At 51.3% G+C, this 23,525-nt stretch overlaps 8 protein-coding genes and 1 non-coding gene across 9 annotated transcripts; 5 read left to right on the top strand and 4 right to left on the bottom strand.

Annotated features, from left to right (window-relative positions):
* The first annotated feature begins 61 nt into the window (after positions 1–61).
* On the top strand, positions 62–149 carry CC77DRAFT_t81. The gene has a single exon. It is a non-coding gene; the product is annotated as a tRNA-Val (tRNA).
* A 1,096-nt stretch (positions 150–1,245) lies between these two features.
* On the bottom strand, positions 1,246–3,921 carry CC77DRAFT_1097973 (hypothetical protein; the record flags this gene model as incomplete). Its single annotated transcript, XM_018529921.1, has 5 exons — positions 3,491–3,921; positions 3,188–3,440; positions 2,454–3,141; positions 1,646–2,402; positions 1,246–1,592 (listed from the first exon to the last, which is right to left on the bottom strand). The coding sequence occupies exons 1-5, from the start codon at positions 3,681–3,683 to the stop codon at positions 1,246–1,248; spliced, it is 2,238 nt and encodes a 745-aa protein (XP_018382363.1). The 5' UTR covers positions 3,684–3,921.
* A 900-nt stretch (positions 3,922–4,821) lies between these two features.
* On the bottom strand, positions 4,822–6,986 carry CC77DRAFT_943664 (hypothetical protein; the record flags this gene model as incomplete). The annotated part of the gene is made up of 5 exons (XM_018534922.1): positions 4,822–5,623; positions 5,677–6,013; positions 6,062–6,373; positions 6,419–6,683; positions 6,768–6,986. The coding sequence occupies 5 exons, from the start codon at positions 6,984–6,986 to the stop codon at positions 4,822–4,824; spliced, it is 1,935 nt and encodes a 644-aa protein (XP_018382362.1).
* A 1,770-nt stretch (positions 6,987–8,756) lies between these two features.
* Positions 8,757–10,669, top strand: CC77DRAFT_1043147 (hypothetical protein). Its single transcript, XM_018527306.1, has 2 exons — positions 8,757–8,863; positions 8,917–10,669. Exons 1-2 carry the CDS (start codon positions 8,840–8,842, stop codon positions 10,450–10,452), a joined length of 1,560 nt encoding a protein of 519 aa, XP_018382361.1. The 5' UTR covers positions 8,757–8,839; the 3' UTR covers positions 10,453–10,669.
* Positions 10,581–12,187, bottom strand: CC77DRAFT_364309 (DUF618-domain-containing protein). The gene is made up of 2 exons (XM_018531384.1): positions 12,000–12,187; positions 10,581–11,946 (listed from the first exon to the last, which is right to left on the bottom strand). Exons 1-2 carry the CDS (start codon positions 12,104–12,106, stop codon positions 10,710–10,712), a joined length of 1,344 nt encoding a protein of 447 aa, XP_018382360.1. The 5' UTR covers positions 12,107–12,187; the 3' UTR covers positions 10,581–10,709.
* Positions 12,188–12,525: 338 nt separating this feature from the next.
* CC77DRAFT_1097969 (hypothetical protein) lies at positions 12,526–13,535 on the top strand. The gene is made up of 3 exons (XM_018529920.1): positions 12,526–12,578; positions 12,636–12,892; positions 13,035–13,535. Exons 1-3 carry the CDS (start codon positions 12,539–12,541, stop codon positions 13,497–13,499), a joined length of 762 nt encoding a protein of 253 aa, XP_018382359.1. The 5' UTR covers positions 12,526–12,538; the 3' UTR covers positions 13,500–13,535.
* A 1,126-nt stretch (positions 13,536–14,661) lies between these two features.
* CC77DRAFT_364219 (glycoside hydrolase) lies at positions 14,662–15,804 on the top strand. Its single transcript, XM_018531382.1, has 2 exons — positions 14,662–15,208; positions 15,260–15,804. The coding sequence occupies exons 1-2, from the start codon at positions 14,826–14,828 to the stop codon at positions 15,612–15,614; spliced, it is 738 nt and encodes a 245-aa protein (XP_018382358.1). The 5' UTR covers positions 14,662–14,825; the 3' UTR covers positions 15,615–15,804.
* A 3,154-nt stretch (positions 15,805–18,958) lies between these two features.
* Positions 18,959–21,309, top strand: CC77DRAFT_364247 (amino acid permease 2). Its single transcript, XM_018531383.1, has 8 exons — positions 18,959–19,366; positions 19,414–19,588; positions 19,637–19,859; positions 19,911–20,026; positions 20,074–20,203; positions 20,253–20,300; positions 20,354–20,668; positions 20,721–21,309. Exons 1-8 carry the CDS (start codon positions 19,187–19,189, stop codon positions 21,211–21,213), a joined length of 1,680 nt encoding a protein of 559 aa, XP_018382357.1. The 5' UTR covers positions 18,959–19,186; the 3' UTR covers positions 21,214–21,309.
* A 791-nt stretch (positions 21,310–22,100) lies between these two features.
* CC77DRAFT_1077394 (MFS general substrate transporter) lies at positions 22,101–23,479 on the bottom strand (the record flags this gene model as incomplete). The annotated part of the gene is made up of 2 exons (XM_018529262.1): positions 22,101–23,329; positions 23,383–23,479. The coding sequence occupies 2 exons, from the start codon at positions 23,477–23,479 to the stop codon at positions 22,164–22,166; spliced, it is 1,263 nt and encodes a 420-aa protein (XP_018382356.1). The 3' UTR covers positions 22,101–22,163.
* Between the last annotated feature and the right edge of the window lie 46 nt (positions 23,480–23,525).

Genomic DNA, 23,525 nt, shown 5'->3' with positions numbered 1-23,525 from the left:
CGCCGCCTTCTATTACCACGAAACATATTCATTCTAATTTGCTCGTTCAACATCCAACATCGGCTCGATGGTGTAGTTGGTTATCACGTTCGCCTCACATTCACAATGTCCAACGCGAAAGGTCGCGAGTTCGAGCCTCGCTTGAGTCATTTCTTTTTGGAATCGCAGCATCCTGGCATGACTGTGATGCTGTATACTTCTTTTTGCGAGAGGCTCAGTATCGCAGATGGCTGGTGGTCGTATGAGCCAGAGCGCAGATTGGTGGAAGCACCTCACAGTGGGAAAGCCCGAACAGACAGAAACAACAAGCTCTTTATTGCAAGCCACATTGCCATATTTTGGATGGCGTAGGCTTGATACAGAGATGCCAATGAAGTCGGCGTAGGTTGCGGGATGTCTTTTTGCAGGCGAATTTTGTCTTCACCACAAAAGAGAAACAAACAATCAGGCGAGATGAATCACGATATCGCGGTTTGAGAGCAAGTAGAGTGGACCAGTATTTTCGAGGGAAGCAGATATTGCTCTGGAAATGATTGATAAAACTAATCGTACACGAGGCAGGCATATACTCAGCTCCAATCTCTGTGGACATATACAGACCGGATGTAGTGTCTCGGCGCAAAGACATATTGGCTACAATTGCGAAGCTTCAGAAGTCAATCAGAATCCTATAGCACTACAAGAGAAATCCTTGTGCTTACAACGGGCAAAAGATCAAAGCAGAGCAGGATGGTGGGCAAGTCAAGCAGAGGGGTATCTATTTGACAGGTCGAAAAGAACTGAGATTAGAACAGTGCTCCAACGGCTAGAAAGCCGACTACGCCAACCAACCACCCCATCATGACCTCTGTCTTGGACACAGACACCACCCTTGTCGCAGCTCCAGTAAACTCTGGGAGGCCTGTCTGATTTCTGGGTGCGGCGGTGCCATTACTTGGGACTAAGAACCCAACCGTCATGGTAACTACCGGTGCTGGTGGAGGCAGGTTCTCAGGTATGATGGGTGTGGATGCAATTGGTGTAACCGATACTGCAGATGACGAAACTGGAGTTGCCGAACTTGAGGTGTTATAAGCAGGAATGAACGATGAAGATGGGCATGGAGATGAAGTCGGCGATGCGGACTCAACCGATGTTTCTGTGGAATAAACCGGGAGCACAGTGGCATATTGCGATTCCGAAAATGTCGAGCTATTCGTCGTAAGGGTTGATGTAAGCGAACAAGGGGTCGAAGTCGCTATAGACTCAGGCACAGTGATGTAAGTTGTTCTTGTGGTAAGACTCGTCCGAGTAGTGTCGCATGGCGTTGTCGTAGTCTCCAGAGGGGACGTTGACGATGTGGTGTAGCCATAGGCCGCTGTCGATGTAGTAGTACATGGTGATGATGTCGCAGAGACAGTGTATTCGATCAGTGTCGAAGTGGGTTTTAGAGAAGTAGTACAAGTAGTAGAGGTTTTCTCGATCGCAATCGTCGAAGTAGGGTATAACAGAGAAGAAGTGCAAGGCGTGGAAACTGTCTCGCTCACTATTGTAGAAGTAGTGCTCAGTGAAGAAATTGTGTAAGCAGTATAACTTGCCCGTGTCGAAGTAGTCTTTGCAAGATAGGTTTTAGACCTCGTGCTACTTATCAGCGTCGGTGTAGTACTTGTGAGAGAGGTTGCTGACAAGATAGTGCTGATCGGCGTCGAAGTAGCAACCAACTCCGAAGTCGAAGACACCACATCACTAGCGAATATAAAAGAGATGCTCGGGTCAAGTGTCGGAGCCGCCGCCTCTTCACTGACAAGTGCGGCTGTGTTATCAGCACGCGCCATTCCCATGGTAGCGTTCAGCATCGGTGCCGTGGCGTTGTGGCTAGCCATTGAGGGAGGGATTACGACGCCTGTAGCGTTGTTGAAAGCATCGTCGGGCGATGCGCAGGACGATAACAAAGGGAAGACTGCCGTGAAAATATTCTCTTCAATTCCAACTGCATTGAAAGGTGGTGGAAGGGGTGGCAAGGAAACGTCTAGAGCGATATCGATCGAAAGAGAGACGTTTGCTTCGACCAAGGCCAGAGGGCCTAATTTGATGAGTTCGGGGGATAGTCCTGCCGTGTGGTTCGCAAATGGCGCATCTGAATGAGTGTTGTTACTGCCATTACCGCAGTTCTCTGCAATCTTGCTCGATAGCTTCGCGTCCAGACGGGGTAACTGCAAAGAAGGTGTTATTTCAGCCTTCAGCTGATCCAGGAATTCGAACCCAATCGGTATCGAAGGTACGAAGGCGAGACCGAGTAGAATCTCTGCATCAGTCACATTGACTTCGACAGGCAACGGAGTGAGTCTGGACTCCTGGAAACCAGTGAGACTGCTACTGGCAAGATCCGTAAGTTCCACTCGGAGGCTGGAACCATCAGGAACCTGATAACGTCAGTATCAAATGGCCACGATTATCCAGAAGACTATACATACCGTGACCTCAAGCCCGTAGTTGACTTCGAGTGTACCGCTCAGCTCAAAGTCGAACGCAATCCTTGGCTCAAAGATAGCTCCAGCCTTGCCAACGCCAGGAATCACGAAACCAGCAATTGGAACCTGGAACAAGGTGATCTCGAATTCACCAGAGCTGACTGGTCTGGCAAACAACTCAAGTCGTGCACCAACACCAGTAGCCACAAGCTCGACGAAGCCACCAGTAATCACACTCGTGATTTCCTTCCCATCATCTCCTCCTTCGAAGGTGTCCGGAATCAGATCAATTTGTGAAGCGTCAATCTTGAAGGCGCCCTGTGTAAGAGCGAGCTGTCCACTTGTCGTACACCTCTTACATCCAATCTCAATTGGTACCGATGATTCGGGCACTGGGTTGCCGGGAGAAATCGCTGACAAGAAGGATTCAAGGCCGAAGGTCTTGTTGAGAAGCTCTGATCCCAGGTCAAAGGCAACAGTGTTGACATCGTCGGGAGTGTCTGCAGGTATGTCGATCCTATTCTGTCGCTTGCGGCGGAGCCTCGTAAAGTCGGAATGGCGCCGGTATACGTGGTTCTCCGTAGTGTGACCAAATGAGATGTCCACGTAGTCAAATGCTGCTTGCCATGTCGTCTTCGAGACGGATAGCTCAAGGGCTTCTCCATCCTTAGCGAATGACACATCATATACCCTGGGATCATCAGAGAAAGTCTTTGAGATACTTGTCAGAAGCTTACTGATATACCGATCGTTCACCTTCCTTGTTACAGCTCTTATGTGACGTAATAATTAGGCCTCCATGAGCACCATGACAAGCCGATCGGGCATCTCGTGCTGAGGAAGTATCTACAAAGTGCAGTTTCATCGTGTCGTCGTCACACTGTACATCTTGCAGATGGTGTTCATGCTCTTCCAAATTGAGCAGAGGTTTCTGCGAGCTGACTTTGACCTGTGAAGCAAATGTAGACTCGTCATTCCAGACGTTCTCATCTAGCGCACTATTAGCGATATTGTGGAAGGACGTGACGACTCCAGCATACTCTCAACGTAAGACAATTCGGTCTCAAATCTCTTGGTGATCCTCACGCCTCTCCTGTAGAGGTCTGACCGTTTCGTAGCCGCTCGCAGCAGCCGGTGTGTCTCGAGATCATCTCTCGAGATCGCAGCAACATCGGTGTTAAGGTATGCGATTAAGAAAACCACCAAAGTGCCACGAAGGCTAGAGAGTTGCATATCGCGTGCGTAAAGCCTGTCAAGTAAAGAGTGGAAGGAGTGCCTGTGATCTGCAAAGATATCTGTAGGAAATGACGCCCAAGTAGCACAAGAACGATAAGACGAGTATTAAAAGATATAACGAAACGAACGGCAGTCAAGGAGCGTATACCGAACTTCAGAACCCTCGCCAGCGAGTGTAAACGACGAAGATATAGAAGCAAACCTGTGGAGAGAATCCACAAAGAGGAAACGGAAGATACCTACCCCTACGAAGATCGGATATCAGCCATATTATTAAACTCAACTCATTGCACCACCAGCATAGCCAAGCAACGCTAGCTTCAGTCTGCTATAGAAATCAGACACGGTACCTGCGTTTTTGCCGTGGGCAGGTTGCTTTCGTAGAGAAAAGCTGCACCACGCGTGGTAGGCCTAAGCTCCTCGGCCCGTGGTTCGCGTCGCATACTCACATGTCGGGCCTAGTCTGCTGTGCATGTGGCGCATGCTGCATGCGCTACAGCTGTCATAGGTCCATTGAGCGATAAGACAGCGGAGTATTGGTACGGGATGAACTCTCAAACGGGTAGTGTGAGAGAAATGGTTCTGTTTGCCTCAGGTTCTTGTCCAGGCGGGTGGACTGTGCTCGCGTCGTTAGCGCGTCACACTAACCTTCTTTTTGTCTTTTGCTGCAAAAACCCCTGGGAGTTTCCTGACGATATCTAGAATTGGAGGAGTTCGGGTCTTTCGGCAGCTTGAAAGGGCCTTTTGTTCATTGATAGAGGATTCATGAACCTTGGCTCATGCCGAATAGTATATTGGAATACATTCAGAGAAGTATGGCGCACTGCACGAAGGAGCTCGTCGCCTTGCGATTTAACTTCTTTCGTTGACAGCGAGTGATCATCCCACAAAAGGATCGAAGGTTTCGTGTCATGAGCCCGAAAAAGCCCCAAGGGTAATGGCGCAGACTTTGAGTAGTTGGTTTGACGTCTTCTTCATCTTGCGAGAAGCATGGCCTGGGGTTGTATTTTGTAACACATGCGGAAGCGCTGGTTTGACATTGCTATGGCTATTCTTATACTGACGATCTCCTCACGGTTCACATTCCATACACTGTTGTACAAGTACAGTAATATCTCGGTTAGTACTTTGTACATTACGAGGCACCAATTCCCTCTCCGACAGGGCAGTTTGGTACATTCGCCTGCCAGGCGATCTTAGCATACGCTGGTAGGTAGCTGTTGGTAGTAAAGCTCTTGTCCATGTAGTACGATACCTGACTGAGCGAGAAGTCTCCTCCAACATCTGGCTGGTTTAGAGCGTTGACAATGTAGCTAGCAATGAAATCCAAGAACACAAGATCAACGGTCTTTGGCATGGATCCATCAAGCGGAAAAGAGCCATTGGCCTGAAGGTCGTTGGGTTGCGAGTAGTCTGGGATAGCCGAGTGTATTGTATCATCTCCATCGGTACCGAAGTCGTCTTTTGTCGTATAACCTGGATTAGGAGCAGTAGATTGGCGGCGGATAAGACGTCCACCTTGCTTCGATCGGCGGGTAAACCCTTCGTAGTGGTGAGTGAGCGGCGGGTCGAGGCAGGTGTCTCGGTCTGCGAGGATGGGGATGAATCCAAAGTCGGCGGTCTCAAGATCCCGCTTCTTCTTCTGGAAGGCACCAGCGTTCAGTATACCAAGTACCTGAGAAGCCTGCTCGTAGGGTACATCGGGGATGAACTGGAAGGCATCATCGAAGGGAGATACAATGAAAGAGTCATCGTATGTGAAGGGACCTTTGGCAAGGTCAAAGCGAACAGATCCAGTGTTGATAATGATGAGTCTTGGAACATCCTTGCGCGTTTCGTTCACGACGACTGTAGCCAATGCAGTCTGTAGCAGTCCAAAGATGTTACCTTCAGCCAGAAAAGGCTTGCAGTACTGGCAGTATGTCTCTGGTGCGCAACTGTTTGAGATTTAGTCGACGTCTTAGATCGTGCCAATAGTCAATGCACATACCCGTACAAATCGGTCAAATTGAGCTTGCTTCGGTCTGAAGTGATCTCGGCACTGATGCTAGTGCCAGCAGATGTGTCAAATGTGGTATAGGGTTGACTGTTCTCAGCATGATAAGCGAACGTGTTACGGTTCCAGTCAAGATATCGCCGAGCGTAGCGGATTGTGGAGTTTGAAGAAGATGTAGGCAGATGCGCACTGGCAGATGCAGTCCCTGTACTCGCTGGTACTACCGCGCTACGAGTAGGATTTGGTACACCCTTGGGGTTGTGTTGTGCTTTGCAGGTCTTCGATTCGATACCGGACATAGCGAGCCAACCTAGAGTTTCACAGTAACGACCTGAAATGATGTTAGATAAGTACATCAGAACTTGTCACACGTTCCTACCAGACTCAAGTCCCGTAGCTTTGTTGTCGTATACAGCAAAGTCTCGGATGTGCGTGTGTCCACCGAAAGCTTGAATAGGCACGTCTGGTTTGATGCTGCGAATAGCCTTGAAGACAGTGCCCATCGTGCTGCTGGAGACACTTGTCCGTACCGGGTTGTGACCAGTGATCACGAACAGATCAATCGGCTCGGTATAATTCACGGCTTGTTGAAACCACGGTTGCTTCACCATGTCGGCTGCCTTGATAACCTTGGAGACGTTGCTGTTGCCAGTGAAGTCAAAGAGAACACCAAAAGCCATGATTCGGAGCCCTGTCTATATCAGCATTCAGCCACTCTCAGAGACATTCAAATTACCCTGTTCGGTGGTGAAGTAACGGTAACGAGATCCGATGTACTCGAACTGGCCAGTAGCTGGGTTGATGATCTGTACGTTGCTGGTGAGATACTTGTCTCCGTAGACCTTGGAGAAGTTGCTGAAGGTCTCGTAGGCGATCTCGGTAACATAGAGCTCGTGATTTCCAATGGTCAATAAGTCGTAGTCGACATTTTCGAAGATAACGTTCGAAATGTTGCCATTGGGAGACGTTGCATCACTCAATCCTGCACCATCGTGCAGGTCCTGTCGTATGTTAGTGGAATTGCTATATTTCTCAACCACGTGCGTGGCCCTGATCGTCGCCAGGGCATCATGAGAGACACTAACCCCTGTGTCTACAAGAAGCAGGTCGACACCGAGACTCCGAGCTTTCTGCTTCATGTGCTTGGTGAAGCTAACGTAGTCACCCCAGTCCGCACCATAATTCTGCTCCTTGATGTGGCCTTCAAGCCATCCATGAGTGTCGGTAGTATGCATAAAGTTGATTTGGCCCCATTCGAGAGGCGCCTTGGGTGTTGTGGTCGCGTTCTGCGCGTCCGGTTGCATGCGTCGAACGTTTCTGGTCAGGACGACATCGTCTTTCAACGGTCCGTAGCAGCTGTGATGACCTTCGCAGCCCAACACAGGCGCTACTATGGAGACGAAAGCGCCAAAGGCAAAAGACCGCATTGTCAAAATAGAGTGAATGGCAGTGCGCGGCAGTAAGCAAGTAGGCTGTCGTCTTCTTATACAGCCTTGACGGCAGGTACGCGAATGTAGATCGCGTCGGCTGCGCCACCCACGCCGTCAGACAAACATGAACGCAGGGGCGGAAGCGGCAAGATCGCACGTGTGACTGTCATTGGAGAAAAAGATAAGCTTTTGGAGCTTGCCGTTGACAAGTCTTCGATGCCGGATGCCAAAAAGCTTGATGTGGGCTTTCTCCTGCCTGTTGAGTGACAAGCGCGTTGATTAGCGTTCCGAGGACCGGGACGTGTCATCGCACCTCTCCGATAGTTCTCTCCAGCCATCTCCCGTATCTCTACACCACTATTCGCCAACCCGTGTTCATCAATGCGTTCAGGATGCGGCTCATTTTACAGTGACTCTGGGAAGCTCCCCACCCTTGACGATTACTCAACTTGATCAGTGCGTGTAGCACATCCTAATTTCAGGTATCTTGGATGTCTTACTGGAACGTGAAAGATTATCCTCTTCATGGACAACTTTTTACCTCAGCTCTTGCCTTCGATTGTTTCTATAGTTACTGGTGATTTGATAATATGGGATGAATGTTAGCAACAGGTACCATATTTCGAGAGCAAGTTTTACTCAATGCAGACGCACGTCTCGGCGTACCGCTCTTACAAGTTATTCCCGGCCGTCAACTATACCTGAAGTTTCATGTCCTAGCAACATCATTCAATATCATGAACATAAACACACCCGCCGGCGCACTTTTCACTTCGTCTTTAGTGGTTGCAAGTGACCATCGGAGCTGCATATATATGAGCGATTTTGCAATACAAGATGATCATACCTCAGCCACAACATAGCCAACCATCGAGTAAAACGTACTCTAAGCATTCCAATTTTGGCCATGCTTACGACTGTACCCTTCGTGATACTTCTTTTGTCAACTTTGCAGTCATGGCCAATCCCAGGCCTAACCCTTGCAAAAAAGCTACCAACAAACCAGTTCAACCAAGGTCTCATACCAGCTCTATCTGGTAGTAAAGCCTGCCACGCTTGGATGTCACTATCGACTACGGCCATCGCCTTGCTCTTTGTTCTGCACCTATACAAGAAAAAAAACTAGACAGGTACAGAGATAACAAGCTCTACCTTATAGCCTATATCATCTCCTAACAAGAAAACCTGCAAAAATTAATCGTATTGTAATCTTCTAGATTCTCTGTTTATATCAAAACAGCTCTCAATATGCCTTATTGCAATACGAAGGAGTACTCCTATTAAAAGGGATGTTTACTTTTCCTATTTGATACAGTGCTGCAAGCAAGTGTTCCTGGAGGCATCGCAAAACTTCAGGGAAGCCAAAAACCAGGAGATGCTTCTCAAAGTTGATCATCAGGAAGGACCGGAGGCACTTTTCCAGTTCGCGTACGAGACCGACACAAAGATAGTAGATGGTCCAACCGAGGCTGCACTTGAGATACGGGTCTATCACCGAATTTCTGTACCCGTGACATTTTGTCTGCGAAGTGAGACGTTGCTGGAGATAGCAGCGCTGCGTGAAGGATGACATGGAGTGAAAGTGAAGTTGGTCGAAGATTCTCGATGACGAAGTGTGGTCCGAACGCGACATGCCACTTCAGCCCCGCAATCGTACTAAACACCGTGCAGCCTCGAGTAGCAACACAAGCACCGACCTGTAGCACACGACCCAGATCTCAGCCAAGATGGTGATCAACTACAGCAAATGGGTGAGTCATGCGCTTCTGTGATTCCGCGGCAGCAGCTTCTGACATCGCATCAGGACGCCCTGGAGCTCTCTGACGACAGCGACATCGAAGTACACCCCAACGTGGACAAAAAGTCCTTCATTCGCGCAAAGCAAGCCCAAATACACCAGGAACGCGACCATCGCCGCCACCAAATACGCACCCTCAAGTATGAGCGCATCATCAACGATGGCCTCACCGAACGCGTCGACCGTCTCCTCACCGCGCTCAAGTCGCACAAGGACAAGCAGGCCGAGGGAAATGGCGCAAATGACGACCAGCTCGTCTTCCAGGCCATGATGGAGAGCATGATGGACATGAAGATCGACAAGGACGGCGGCTCAGATCGGCCGCCACCACCACCAGAGGGCGTTCACGAGCATATCAAGGACAAGCCCACGTACCCACAGATGATGGCGAGTCTAGTAGACGCGGTCAAGAAGGACATTGACGAGCAGAAGAGCGACGAGCCACGGTACACACTGTTCATACAAGGGTTGGAGAAGGAGAAGGCGCGCATACAAGATCTCCAGGGTCAATTGCTGGCAAAGCTGGACGAGCTGGAAAAGGAGGACAAGAAGCACATTACTAGCGATGACATCCACGAGGGCTTCAGCTACTCCAACGTCAAGAAGGCGGAAGAAGAGCAGAAGAAGAAGGCCGCCGCCGCGTCGTCTTCGACAATAGCGAAGAAGGAGTCCACAGTCGAACTGCTTAACAACCCGCAACGGCCTGCAGCCACCCGGACAGACACAGGTCAATCATCGGGCGCAGATGGCGACATCGAAGAGGGGAGCGTCGTTGAAGCCTCCCCGGAAGATGACGACGACGACATCACCGCCTCACCCCTCGCGCAGCAATTTGCAAAGATAAAAGTCGGAGACTGGTATGCATGTCTACAATTCCTGATGGCGCACCCAGAGATCCTGGCCGAAAAAGAGACCGACGGACTCCTTGTCGAAGCCTTCAATTCCGAACTCGATGGCAAGCCAAAACACGCTAGACAATGCGTGCACCAAGGTCTTCTGCTGCAGTACTGCCGTCAACTTGGTGGCCGGCAAGGCGTGGAGCTCTTCTTCAAGCGCATACAAACGAAAGATCACCAGGCCGGCAAGATGTTCAATGACGATGTGGATTCTACATACCACCGTATCAAGACACGCGCTGCTGAGATCCTGAAAGAACGCGCTGAGAACCCACAGTCGGAAGGCGCAGGTGTAGAGCAGATCCAACTCCACGCCGTAGACCCCAACACGCAAATCAACATTTCTGTTCCGCCCAAGGAGTCGGTTGCTACAGACCCCCAAGAAAAAGAGGCAGAAGAGCAAGCAAGGCAGATCTTCGAAAGCTTCCCACCAGGATTGCAGCGAGCGCTTGAGAGCGGGAAATTGGACGAGGTAAACAAGGTACTAGCCAAGATGAGTGTGGATGAGGCGGAAGAGGTGGTAGAGAAGCTGGGTCAGGGTGGCATGCTGAGCCTCGAGGAGGGCGTTATTGACGCAACTACCGAGGAGGGTCAGCAGATTATGGGCGAGATTGAGAAGAACAGGAAGATGCCAGGACAGGCGTGAGATGCGCGCCTATTGACGGCTTGCGATGCTAGAATGAATTATGACGACGGACATATGGGGTAGCATGAATGCTGTAATTGTACATTATGATGGATCCTGGTATCTTTGAATAACAATTTTCGACATGGCCATGTGCTCTGAGCTACATGTGTGCGCCTTTTGACTTTTCCCCTATAGCTATCCGTACGTCTAATTCGTTGCCTCAGATATGCTTACAAACAACCAACTCCTCTGGCCATGCTGAGACAACAGCTTTCCTAAATCAGCTCGGCAAAGTTGTCGTCAATACCGGCCATGTCTCGGTCGCCAGCGAATGCGGCAAAGTCATCGTCCGCATTCCTGCTCATCTTCCTCTTCTTGTGCGCATTCTCATACGCTTGCTGGCCATAGACACCACCTTCGGCACCTGGTCGCGCGTGTTGCAGGCTCTTGAGGAGGTCTGCGGCTGGGTGCTGGTTCAGCTCGCCAATTGCGGTTGCATACTCTGGCTGGGTTGTGTGATGTGCGGGCGCAGGGGCAGTCTCTGGCACGACAGGGTGAGCAACGGGTTGAGGCATTTCGTCGTCGCGGATGGCCGGTACGGGGTCGTTTCTGGGTGCGGGGGCTTGCTGGGGGGATCCAACAGGCGTGAAGGACTCCATAGGCGGAGGAGTGAGTTCCTCGACTTCAGGGCGTTCCTGCGCAGCTGAGAAGGTAGCAGCGACCGGCGAGGTCGTAGCAACTGGAAGAGGCGCAGTCGAGATCCTATTCTGCTCTGCCGCTGACAAGCCCTTGAGGATGGCTTCTTCGACGGCGCGCTTTCGGCTTTCTATAGCGTCTTTGCGCGTCTTCAGGTCAGCCTCCTGTGCCTCCTCGTCAACCAGTTTCCTCTTGTTCGTCTCGAGGAGTTGCTCAAGGCCGGTGATCAGGGCCTTGCGTGCCTTGATGCTCTCAGCGACAGCACCTTCGGCCAGCGCAAGCTTCTTACAGAGCGCAGCGAGCCCTGCAGCGTGCATGGGCGGGGATGGAATCGCAGCGTTCGGGTTGGTGAGCTTCTCATAGTCCTGGTTGGCGGCGGTGACGGCGGGTTTTGTCGCGAGGTCGGCTTTCTGGAGGGTGGTGGCCAGCGGCGCGACAGGCGTGAGTTCAGGCGGAACTGTCGAGCTGGAGAAGAGCGATCCGCCAAGAGCAGGTTTGCGCGTAGACTTGGTGCGATCAACGTCGTCTATTGACCTCTCTACTGCCTGCTGTACAGCCTGGTTGAAGATATTGCGCTGCCTCCAAACCTCGACTACTCTCCGAATCTTGTTCTGTATCTCGTGGGGGGAGCCTTTGTAGGCTACTGTCGTCCCTTCGGCCAGGATGGGCTCGTATGCGCGCAAAAACTCCTCCTTCTTGCGCATCTTGGAGGTTTGCGTGATTTCGTTGGCGAGATAGATGAGAACCAGCTTCTTGTTTGGCGGCACCTCTTTCATACGTTGGAGCCATACTTGGGCGATGCGCTCGGCATGTCGTCTGTACACGTGCGGTTAGCATAAGTCCGTCGCGTGAAGCACATGGATGCAGACAAAGTGATTGCGCCAACCTCACAATGTGGTCTTGGCAGAAGATGGAAGGCTTTACCTGTGAAAGAGGATCCATTGACCAACGGTGGAGATGGCGTCCTGCGTCTCATTGAGCGATGAGAGCTTTGCCTTGAGGCTGTCCTCGGTGAAAGCCATGATTAGAGTCTTCACGAATAAAAGCTGCAGCCAGCTACTGAAAGACGGCGCGCACGCGACTAGTACGACAGTTAAGTTGCGGCGATGCAAGTGATGGCAGCAGTGTTGATGAAGCCTTCAGCGTGCGATATATGCTTTGCGAGTGCTCGCGACTACAGTGATGACGTGTGTTGGGGATGGGAATGGAAGAGAGAGCTGGAGGTGAGGGAAGCTCTTGACGCTAAGTGGTATGCGGCTAAACGTGGCTCGGTCGCGCCAAGCAGCTCCCTGGCCGTGACGGACGGTAACTGTGCCTGACGCAACAACAAGACACCTGTACGCAATCCACTGTCGCCAATTCTGTATTCTCCCCTCTCACGATACCCACCGCACACACCACCCTCACAATGGCCGACCGATTTCCTTCGTTAGACGAGATTGATGCTGGTGAGCTCAGCCATTGAACCCCCGAAGCAGCTCCGCATCCAATGCTAAACCTCGCAGGCCAGACTGAAGCGCGCGGCGATGCAGCAGACTTCGACATTGCCGGCGATGACAACGATGCCAGCAACTTTCTGGACCGTGAACGCGCTCTCCTCGGAGACGATGCCGACCAGTTTGCCTCAGAAAACGACCGGGCCGCGACGGTTGAGGATGGCGACGATGACCTGCTTGGGGGAGACTTCAGCCAGGCCAACGTGGGCGGCCAGGAGATGAGCGGCTTCGAGAGCTCTTTCCCCGCCATCGACACGACCAACGATGTAAGCACCGTCTGCTTCCCTGACAGCAGCCCGCGAAAGGATGCGATCTGGCATGTTCGATGTACAATTACTCCCTCTGCCAGCTGGGATCTGACTGACCATGGAACAACCATATTCTGGCGCAACCTACTGACTTCAGCAGCACATGGCTCCCGGCGGCACCATCACAGGCTCCAGCTTGCCCTTCCTCCCCGGTCAACCAGCCCCATCCTTCACCCCACAGCGATCAGACTCACCCGAACCCGACGTCATTCGGGAATGGCGCGAGCGCCGCGACCTCCAGATCCAGCACCGCGACGAGGTTTCCCACGAGCGCAAAGAGAGGACGATCAAGGAGGCCCAGCAGAACATTGACGACTTTTACGAGAACTACAACAACAAGAAGGACAAGGAGATTGCCAAGACACGAAAGGAGGCTGAGGAGTTCCTCGCAAACCGCGACGACACCACTGCAGGCGGCACCAGCTGGGAGCGCATCGCCAAGTTGGTTGATCTGAGTGGAAAGGGCACCAAGGGCGGCGCATCAGGTAGCGAAAAGGCCCGATTCCGAGAACTACTGCTCAGCTTGAAGAAAGATGAGAAGGCACCGGGTGCCACTGGATATTAGAGAAATCACGACATGGGTAGATGGCGATCTTTTTTTGGAGCTCAGGGCATGGTGTTGGCATACTCCAACGTCTGCGGCCATAACTCGGAGTTCATGGATAGGTTGCAGGTTACTTCATGCAGCTGTGTTAATACTTACTCTCTGATGCCTATGAATGCTTCTGCATTTCATTCATGAGTATGAGCCAAGACTGTGTTCAGTGATGTCATGCAAACATTGTATCTGCTAATGTGCTACATAGTCACCGAAGCCTTGGTCGCACGAGTATGATAGTCAGCTGCCTTATGAGCCCAACGCAACTCTCGACACTGTTACTTATATACTTAACGCAGCACCGAGTGTCTGACCTCACATTGACCATGCACATAAATTTGTGACTTTCATCGGATTCCTTCGCCCACACCTTCTAGCCAAAGCCAAGATCTTGTCCAGCGCATCGCAATCTAACATGGCGTCCGCTCCAAACCCTATCCCCAACCCCCCGGGCCGCATCGCAGCAATCCCGCAGCAATCTAAGGCGTTCGGCATTCAGGTAGTGGCATCGTGACACAATGTCGACCGGCAACCCGGCTTTCTCTATATAACATACAAATTAATTTCTCCGACGACGCAGGATAACCCGGTAGCGACATCCGCAATCACGTGTATGCCATCTCTAATCTGAGACAACGACCAAGCATCTACTCATGTCCACCAATCGTGAATCGCAAGCGTCGTTGACATGTTTTGCACGCCATGTTTCAAAGACGGTCGAGACTCCACTCTAGTTCGTCCGCAACCGCCGCCCTGTGGCGTATCGCCCTTGATTCTGTTTCCTCGCAAAAAGCATGTTTGCTTGGACTCGATAAATATGACGTCTGACAAGAGACTCTACTACCAACACTCATCTCGCTTACTTCCAACGTGTTCCTTTACGGGGACAACGGCTAGATCAAGCCTCAAAGGGGAACTGTGGAGTCACCAAGACCACCATGTGTCGCTAGCGTGCCGTGATTAATCTACGCACCCTCCTTCATGATCGCCCTCCAGCATGCATCGCCATGGCAAGTTTCAAACATTTTACAATCCTGTGTGACGCACAGCAGCCCTGTGTCGTGGAGTAATTACCACCGAGCAAACCATGTGTACTATAAGAGCTGCAACCTCGAGCAATCTATTCCGGCATCCAGGTCACTCAGTACCGATCGCATTGCATCCATTCACTCTTTTGTTCCAACTTAAAAAGTCCTTCACTTCTTCGGCTTATACCACGCTCATTACGCAGGATCGTATCTTCAACACACTTTCACTTCTCTCTTCAAGTCCTTCGAATCGAACGTTTCCACCATGAAGTACATCACCTCCGCCCTCGCTTTCGCTACTGCCGTTGCAGCTCACGGCTATGTCAACAACGCTACCATCGGTGGCAAGGAATACGTCTTCTACCAGCCTTACCAGGACCCTTACATGACCGACGTGAAGCGTATCTCGCGTCCCATCCAGGGCAACGGACCTGTTGAGGACGTTGCCATCTCTGATATCCAATGCGGTGGTTACGCTGCTGGTGGTATCAACGGCTCCAAGCCTGCTGCCCTGCATGCTGAGGCTGCCGCTGGTTCTGATGTTGAGCTCTTCTGGACGCTATGGCCTGAGAGCCATATGGGTCCTACCATCACATACATGGCCAAGTGCCCCGACACTGGCTGTAACGACTGGATGCCCGAGTCTGCGTAAGTGACACTCTCTTTCGTCCAACTTTCGTCGTGCTAACGTTGTGACAGTGCTGTCTGGTTCAAGGTCCAGGAAGATGGCCGTCAAGGCACTTCAGATGTCTGGGGCTCCGACGCTCTCCAGGTTCCTGGCGGTTCCGTCACCTACACTATCCCCAAGTGCATTGCCCCTGGCTACTACCTCGTTCGCCACGAAATTGTTGCGCTACATGCCGCGTACCAGTACCCTGGTGCCCAATTCTACCCTGGTTGCCATCAGCTCAAGGTCACTGGTGGTGGAAGCACAAAGCCCAGTGGTCTTGTTTCCTTCCCCGGCGCCTACAAGGGCTCTGACGCTGGCATCACTTACGATGCCTACAAGGCCTCCACCTACACCATCCCTGGCCCAAAGAAGTTCACCTGCTAGACGGGTGACTCGCTGATCAGTATCCCTGAGATGAAACACACTTCACTGTAAATATTCGCAATCGTATATAGTCCTTGCATTGACATGAATGGATCTTTGCAACATCTCAAACAGTCTTGTCTCTGTCAGCTTCGCGCCCGTATTATACTTCGCACACATGATCCTCAATGTTCACCAGACGATCTCGATACACTGGCCTAGTAGAGCTTGTCGCGCTGGCAACCTCGTTGATGTGCGCTTGCTCGATGCGCTGGGAACGAAGCGTCACACTACGACTCTCATCCTGCAAGGTGTGTTGAATTCCAGGAAATCGACAGGACCCTAACGAGCGTACCGAACATGCGTCTATCATGACGGGTATATCATCACTGCTGTACCAATGTCGCCGTCCTGGATGTCGAAGTGGTTTTCCTATCTTGAACTTGTGTTCCGCGGACGACTCGTAATTATTCCTTTTTCTTTACAAGCGATAGCTCTCCCAACCTCGGTCGGAGACACGCTCGCGTATCTACTTCACATGCCTCTGGGAGGCCAACTGGCATTGTCGTCTTACTTTCGGATATCTCACTCCGCGGAGGCAGGTCGTTTCCTTTTAACCTAGGTGTGGACGCAGATTTCTGGTCAGATGTACAACCATCTCGGGCCTTCTTTGTTTCCTTTTCTATGCTTTGAAGCGTCCTGAACCTCCATTCCGCCGTTTATCCGCTGTCTTACGTGTTCAGTCCTGATTCGCATTGGGTTATCTGCTTTCGAATCATCTTGGTTGCACATCTTTCTCAGAAGCGTGTACCGGATAGGATATGGTCACGCTCGCCACGGTACAGACGGACGCAAAGCCTATTTGAGCCAGCAATACAAGGTACTCTTGGATTGGTTGCTTCGTTTTGGTTCTGCGTTGTCGATATCGGCTGTACTATGGATTCGAGGGTGTGGGCGAAAGCTGTTGTAGATGACTCAAATCGGTAGCGCCTTGTACGATCGGTGAGTTCTGATCAGCGCTATGTGCTGTCGTCTCTGTAGGCTTGCATGAAGATTAGGCAAACCTCAGATCCAGATTGATGGTGTTGAACGAGGCTAGCATCCTTCTGGAGCATGTAGGAAAGAGCGCCGCTATCCGGTCAGTCCAAGCAGGAATTATTCAAGTTACTATATTAGAAATTGTACACCGTATGGGAGTAGAAGCTGCCCAGTGTGGGCTTGCGCCAGTTTAGATGCCAGGCTGATCGCCGGCCTAACGGACGGGTCCGCACATGGCTTCGGCGCTATTGTGAAACCGCTGAAAGGAAGAGGTATCTTCTAGAAGGGACGCCAGATTCGCTCTGAGAAGCAGGGCGAGTCAGTATACGGCCGGACGAAAGGCGCGCTGCTTGCGCATGATGCAGGAACACCTCTGACGTCTGTTCTTGTTACCATCGGCGGTGCTTCGAAAGGGCAATTGCTAATGCGATTGCGGTTGGAATCGCGGTCAATATGATGTGAACAGCAAGTGGTAGCATGAGGACTGGCGCTGCAGCTAGCAATGCGATGATGCCCACAGTGGGCCCCTAAACATCGGCTCTGCTCCTTCCCCGGCTCACATCTGCGCCGTACCAGGCTAACCACTGAATGCTAACACGACCGACAGCCCGACACAGGATGACGATGTGCAACCGTTTCTTCGATGAGGCAGCTGCAAGCGATATCGGTATATCCCATGGCGAAATCCTAGGCGGATCTTCATCTTACGGCGCATCATCGTCTTCCGTCGCAACCGTGAGCGCTTGACAAAGGTTAAAGACCAAGGTTTTCTGACGATTCGCCCAACGGCTCTGCTTCGTGCTGTACTCCGTGTCAGGCGGACTTACTCGAGCAGGAGGACCCTGGAATAGGTCCACGGATCAATAGCCGCGAGCTTCCACCGCTCTTTCGGATCTTGCCAACATTTCAAGACGTCTAGCGAGTATCTGGTGTCCTGGCCTGGGTACAATCATCATGATCACCTGGCCATGTGCATACTTAGGGCGATATTGCGGATCCATCCTTCATCGTGGCTGGTTGCAGCAGAGACGATCCGTGCTGCTGTTCAGAACGGACCCTCGAATATTTGTGGCGCGCATGAAGGCGTGCGACTAACCACAGTTTGCGAAGTAGGAGAGGCCCAGCGTAATGGTAATCAAAAGCAAATCTCCGTTGACGATCTCGCTGGGTTCGTGTTACATGTGCATTGGTTGTTACAGGCAAGACGCGTGTGTGCCGCATCGCAAGCATGTGTCGCTTATGCTACTCGTCTAGGAAACGTTACACAGCGAGGATTTCTACGATAAGCTTTCAACGAGACTTTTGCCTTCAAAGTAAATCGTCGAGTGTACAGAACAACCAAGGAATACCGGCCAGCGTTTCAGGCGAAAGTCAGGGATCAAGGCTACGGATGAGAGCTCCCGTCGCGGTTCATGGAGCGACTCCGAAGTCTAGGTTCCGCAAGAGCCCAGCCAGAGGCTTACAAAATTTCTTGATATCATCCTCATTAGGTACGCTCCTCGGCCAGCGTCAATCGTATCATAACAGCCGCGCTGGCCAATGAACTTCTTCGTCTTCACCGCTTAAATGAAGATTTCTTACGAACAGCCAGGGGGAACCGGTTACAGGCAGACCGTAGTAACGCCCGAGTCGTACCGCTCGTGAGCTCACGCAAGACAAGCCGCACTTCCACGGGCTGCGTCATAGCTTCTGAAGAACGTGTTAGACCGCGGCAGTTTCCTGCCCGGACATTAAGGAAGAAATCGGTGTGGGCGAGCGCGTTGAGTAATCTACCTTGGTACTGTGTTTCGCGACACCAAGTCGAGAAATCACAGCAAGCTACCAAAAGAATCACCCACGCCGCTTTGACAGGCGTCACAAGCGTCTCATGAGGTGGGCTACACATTGTTCCCAGGGCTGAGTATACCCCAGTCAGAAATGCGAGGTAAACGGCCCGCCACTTTGGGTCGCCGAAGCGGCACCACTCTTCTTGGCTCGAGCACGCTACTTCCTTCAAACGTTCGGCACCAGTCTTCGTGCGCAAATGACAGTACCGTAAACCCACAATCGCTTCAGCGACTCCAGGATCTGCCCGTCTGTGGAAAGAAGCTGATTGCATGCTATTCGCTGCATTTTCGCACCCTGTCGTCCCACTCCTTACTTGCCTTTTCCCACGTTCACGCCTGGAGCACCACACTCTGCACGTGTCATCATGGCAAATGCTCTGAAATTATTACCCTGACTGTAGGTTGCATTTCGCAAATTGATGCTACTGGATCGTTTTTGGCACCGTTCTCTGCATGGTTGGTTTCACAGAGCCAGGACATCATATAACCCACTACACGCCTCCCATGTTTCTACTACCATTCACCCGACCACCCACCCTTTCCACTTCGAGTATCAACTCCCCGGTAGCTGGGTTTGTGGGTCTATGCCGTGGCTGTCAATCCTCCTAGTGTGTCTCCGCCTACGGCCCACCGTCTTTTACACCCTTCTAAATTCCTTCTACGCTTCCGCCGCCGAGACCCTTCTTGTTTCTCTTCAAACCTCTCATGCTTAGCTGTTGATTATTGACCATGGGTTTCAATCCAGACTCCAAAGAACTAGGATCGAGCGCGCCGCGCGTTGGAGAAAGAGCGCTCCAATCTACCACCTCCAATCAGTCGAAAGCGGCAGGAAACAATCAAAATCAAAGCATCATGGCCACAATCGCAGATGACGACGACAGGCTACTGGTACGCATTGGATACACTCCAGTAAGTGCTCCAAGCCTTCCACTCAGGCATCTTCCAACAGTGTACAGGTGCTACAAAGACATTTCTCAAGATGGTCTACTGTTTCATATGCCATCTCAATTCTAGGTGTATTGGGCTCGGTACCTGCAACCTTCGGTGCCCCGATGAGTTCAGGCGGACCAGCGACAGCAGTATGGGCCTGGTTCATTGGCAGTGTCATGGCATACTGCATAGCCAGTTCAGGTATGTTGGACAGAGCCCCGAAGGAACCTTAGCTAAGTTTTCATCAAGTTGCCGAATTGGTATCCGCATACCCAACCGCTGGAGGAATGTACTATGTCACAAAACATGTTGTACCACCTGAGCACGTCGCAGCCTGGGCGTGGATCATTGGGTGGTGCAACTTCCTTGGTCAAGCAGCTGGCGTGGCAAGTCTGGCATACACAATCTCTCAGATGATACTGGCGACCGCCGTCATGCATACCCTAGACAATGGGGAAGCTGCCTTTGAGCCGTGAGACATACCCCGCTTGTACGACCTGCAGCAGCTTACCGATCAATACAGGCAAGCATATCAGACTGTCCTTCTCGCCATCTTCGTATTGTGCATGTTTGGCACAATCTGCTCGTTCCCCACGAACTGGCTACATCGCATCATTTTATGGTTTGCACCTATCAACAGTAAGTGGACTGGAAAGCTAGTCTCGGCACAGTCTGACAATAAGTAGTCATTGCATCAATCTGCATCTGCATCGCTCTTCTCATCCTCACACCGAACAAACAAAGCCCGCAATGGGTGTTTACGACAGTAATGGACGGCTCGGGTTGGGGAAGCAAAGGATTTTCCTTCCTTCTCGGGTATGCCTAACCAATGCATGTGTGCAGACACGTCACTAACCATACACAGTTTCCTCTCTGTTGCATGGACAATGACAGACTACGACGGCACAACACAGTAGGTCAGCCCTACAATCCTGCGTATCAGCCAATCTAATCAGTGTCACACAGCATGTCGGAAGAGACGCACGATGCCGCTATTCGTGGCCCTGTAGCGATCCGAGCGGCGATCCTCGTGTCCGGTGTCGTAGGATGGATGCTAACAGTCACCTTTTGCTTCTGCATGTCAGACTACGACGAGATTATGGCGACACCGACTGGTCTTCCCGTCGCCCAGATCTTCTTTAATGCCGGTGGCAGAACAGGTGGAACCATCATGTGGTTCTTCGTCATGTTGGTCCAATTCTTCACCGGCTGTTCTGCCATGTTGGCCAACGCGAGAATGGCTTGGGCCTTTTCCCGCGATGCAGCCTTCCCATTCTCGGGGTAAGTGACCGCCCCCAATCGGCGCTATTATATCGGAGCTGACTATGCATAGTTTCTGGAGTAAGGTCAATTCGTACACAGGCACCCCGGTCAATGCAGTATGGCTGGTTGTCATCTTCTGCAGCTGTCTTGACTTAATCGGAATCGGAAGCACCCTCACCATCACGGCTATTTTCAACATCACAGCACCTGCTCTGGACATCAGTTACATCGCAGTCATCATCGCACACCGATGGTATGAAAACACCGTCATCTTCCATCCTGGACCATACACAATGGGTAGATGGAGCAAGCCGGTCAACGCGATCGCAGTGACATGGGTCATCTTCATTAGTGTTGTGCTGTTCTTCCCAACTGTGAAGCCAGTCAGAGCCGACAACATGAATTACGCTATCTGCGTGGCAGCCTTCATTGGCTTGTTCAGCACGGTCTGGTGGTACGCCGATGCAAGGAAGAAGTACACTGGCCCACGCACAAGCGATACCATCGACATGCTTCCACCAGAGGACCCAGAGGACATTCTCAGCGACTACGACACCGTTTAGTGGACGAGTCCACGTCACACTCGCCTATCCCTACTAGAGGCGCATCGCCAAATCGAAACATAACGACTTTAACGACATCTGAAAATACTGATAGACGGGTTTGATTTTCCGGGCGTTTATACTGAGGTGGACAATCCTTCGTTCTTTAGCGTTGCCCACTCTTTGGGTTGCATTTTACTTTCATCGTTTCTCATGAGCATTCGGAGTCACCACTTAGAAGGAAAGACATCAGGGGGCAAACCCATTCACTTGAGCAAAGTACCCATAGATCGGATGATACCCCCAAAGAAGCCACCCACGTACTCAATAGCAAACCTACGCGAATGTTCTTATCACTTAGCGCAATGTACTTCATTAATACCATTCATTCCATATTCAGAAACCTTCTCTCATCCACTGAGTACGAAGGTCACCGCGTGAGTATCAATGGTCACAACCCTCTTCCACTAGCGTGCATGTGTATGCAATGCAGGTCATATCTGGCCCGCGGATCCGCAATTAGTTCCACACCACCAATCGTAGTAACTCCACTGTCCTTTCTTTTTATCTATTCTCTGCATTGATTGATCGGTGATGTGGGAGCCATGTGAGTGCGGTTCGCCTGCTTACGTGACCCCCATGCTGCAAGGCTTTCATGCTCGCAATGCTAGCGATCCAATGACTAACTAGATGCGGATCACTTCGCACAATGTTTCCCTTTTGAATCTGTCTAGTGGGAGTAAACGATATAGTTTGTAATACTGGGAAGTAGCCGAGTGCCTCAGACGGCTATGAAGAGATACGTGGTTGCTAAGCTGTAGTCTCTTAGTCTGTCATCGGCCATTCGTACGCGTAGCACATGAAGGTGACATAGTTCTAGATGTGAGAACATCTATGTTCTCTTCTGTGTTACGGAAATGGATTTGGTTACAGTACAAACAACTTCCTTGTACATTGCAATGCTCCAACTCTTATAAACGATGATACCATAACGCATTCATGCCACTTACGAGAGAGCTTATTCCGCAGAAGACGACAAGTCCACCATATTCGCTTCCGTAAGCGCCAATTGCATCCCCTTCCCAAGGCATCTGATCAACAAGCGCCTCGCTCAGAGGACCGGAGACGATGTTTCCAATCCCTCTACTAACACAAAACAGAGAGAATATCAGCATAGTATCTACATGACCGAGACCCCTTGCCTCCGCCTTCTCAGCTGTCTCTCTCATAACAGCCGGCCAAGCCGCGGGAAAGCCACCCCCGAACAATCCGAACAGTATGCAGAAGACGAAAAGGACAGCAACATGTACGGCCAAGCCCCAAAAAAGGAAGACAGAGAGAGTAGCACCCACAGCGGACATGGCAATGCATTTCCGGGAGTTTAACCGATCAGTCATATAGCCCATTATGACGAGCCCTATCATAGTAGACAAATTCAAGAGCATAAGCGAGAGAGTTGATAACCAATCCGAAGCGCCAAAGACGTGGCGGGTGAAGGTAGGTAGATAAATGCCAGGCAGATAGTAGCCAGCACCCTGAACGAGATTAGCAATTTGATGAAGGAGAAAAGATCGTGAGTGGAGAAGCCTCCAGTTCCAGAATGGCTTCTTTGTATCCGTGGCAGCCGGCGGTAGTCTGGGTCTCACAAAGTAAGCCAGTGGCATCCCAAGACCGAAAATCATACCAGCCAGGATACGCATGGTAGTCTGGAATCCCACTCTGGTAAGCAAGGCGTTGATAAGGAGAGGGAGGAGGAGACCTCCGAATCCGCTTCCACTGCCTATGATACCAAACGCCAGGCCCTTGCGCTTGTCAAACCACTGGTCTGCGAAGATGAGAAGAGGACAGAAAGCGACGCTTCCGCTGATGCCGAGGAGTATGCCCTGGGTGCCGATGAGCTGAGTTATACTGGTGCAAAAGGAGCTTGCTATGTTTGAGACGACACATCCGAGGAGACCTGCTGTTGCCATCCAGCGTGCCCAATGCGGTTTCCGGCGAGCGAGTTGAACGATGGGAAGCATGCTGATGAGGATGAGGCCTTGATTCAAAACGCCGATGACTGCGATATTATCAGAGCCCGAGAAGGGAGGCGTGGTGCTGTAGTGTTCTTGGAAACGGCCGTAGGAAAAAGAGAAGCCTGTATTTTGCGGGATTAGTATGAAAAGGTGCTGTGTGCTGGGATGGGCTCACCAACTGTTAGGACTTCGACAGTGAAGGCTGCGGCTAGAAAAAGCCAAGCATCTTTTCCTCTATCCATGGGTGGTAGACTCGATGTTACTTCGATCATGCTGTCTTTGGGATGCTCAATACTTTTCTCTTGAGAGCCCGACCTA

Source organism: Alternaria alternata (genome assembly GCF_001642055.1).
Source record: "Alternaria alternata strain SRC1lrK2f unplaced genomic scaffold CC77scaffold_20, whole genome shotgun sequence".
Classification (NCBI taxonomy): Eukaryota; Fungi; Ascomycota; class Dothideomycetes; order Pleosporales; family Pleosporaceae; genus Alternaria; species Alternaria alternata.
This window is presented reverse-complemented; position numbering and strand designations above follow the sequence as displayed.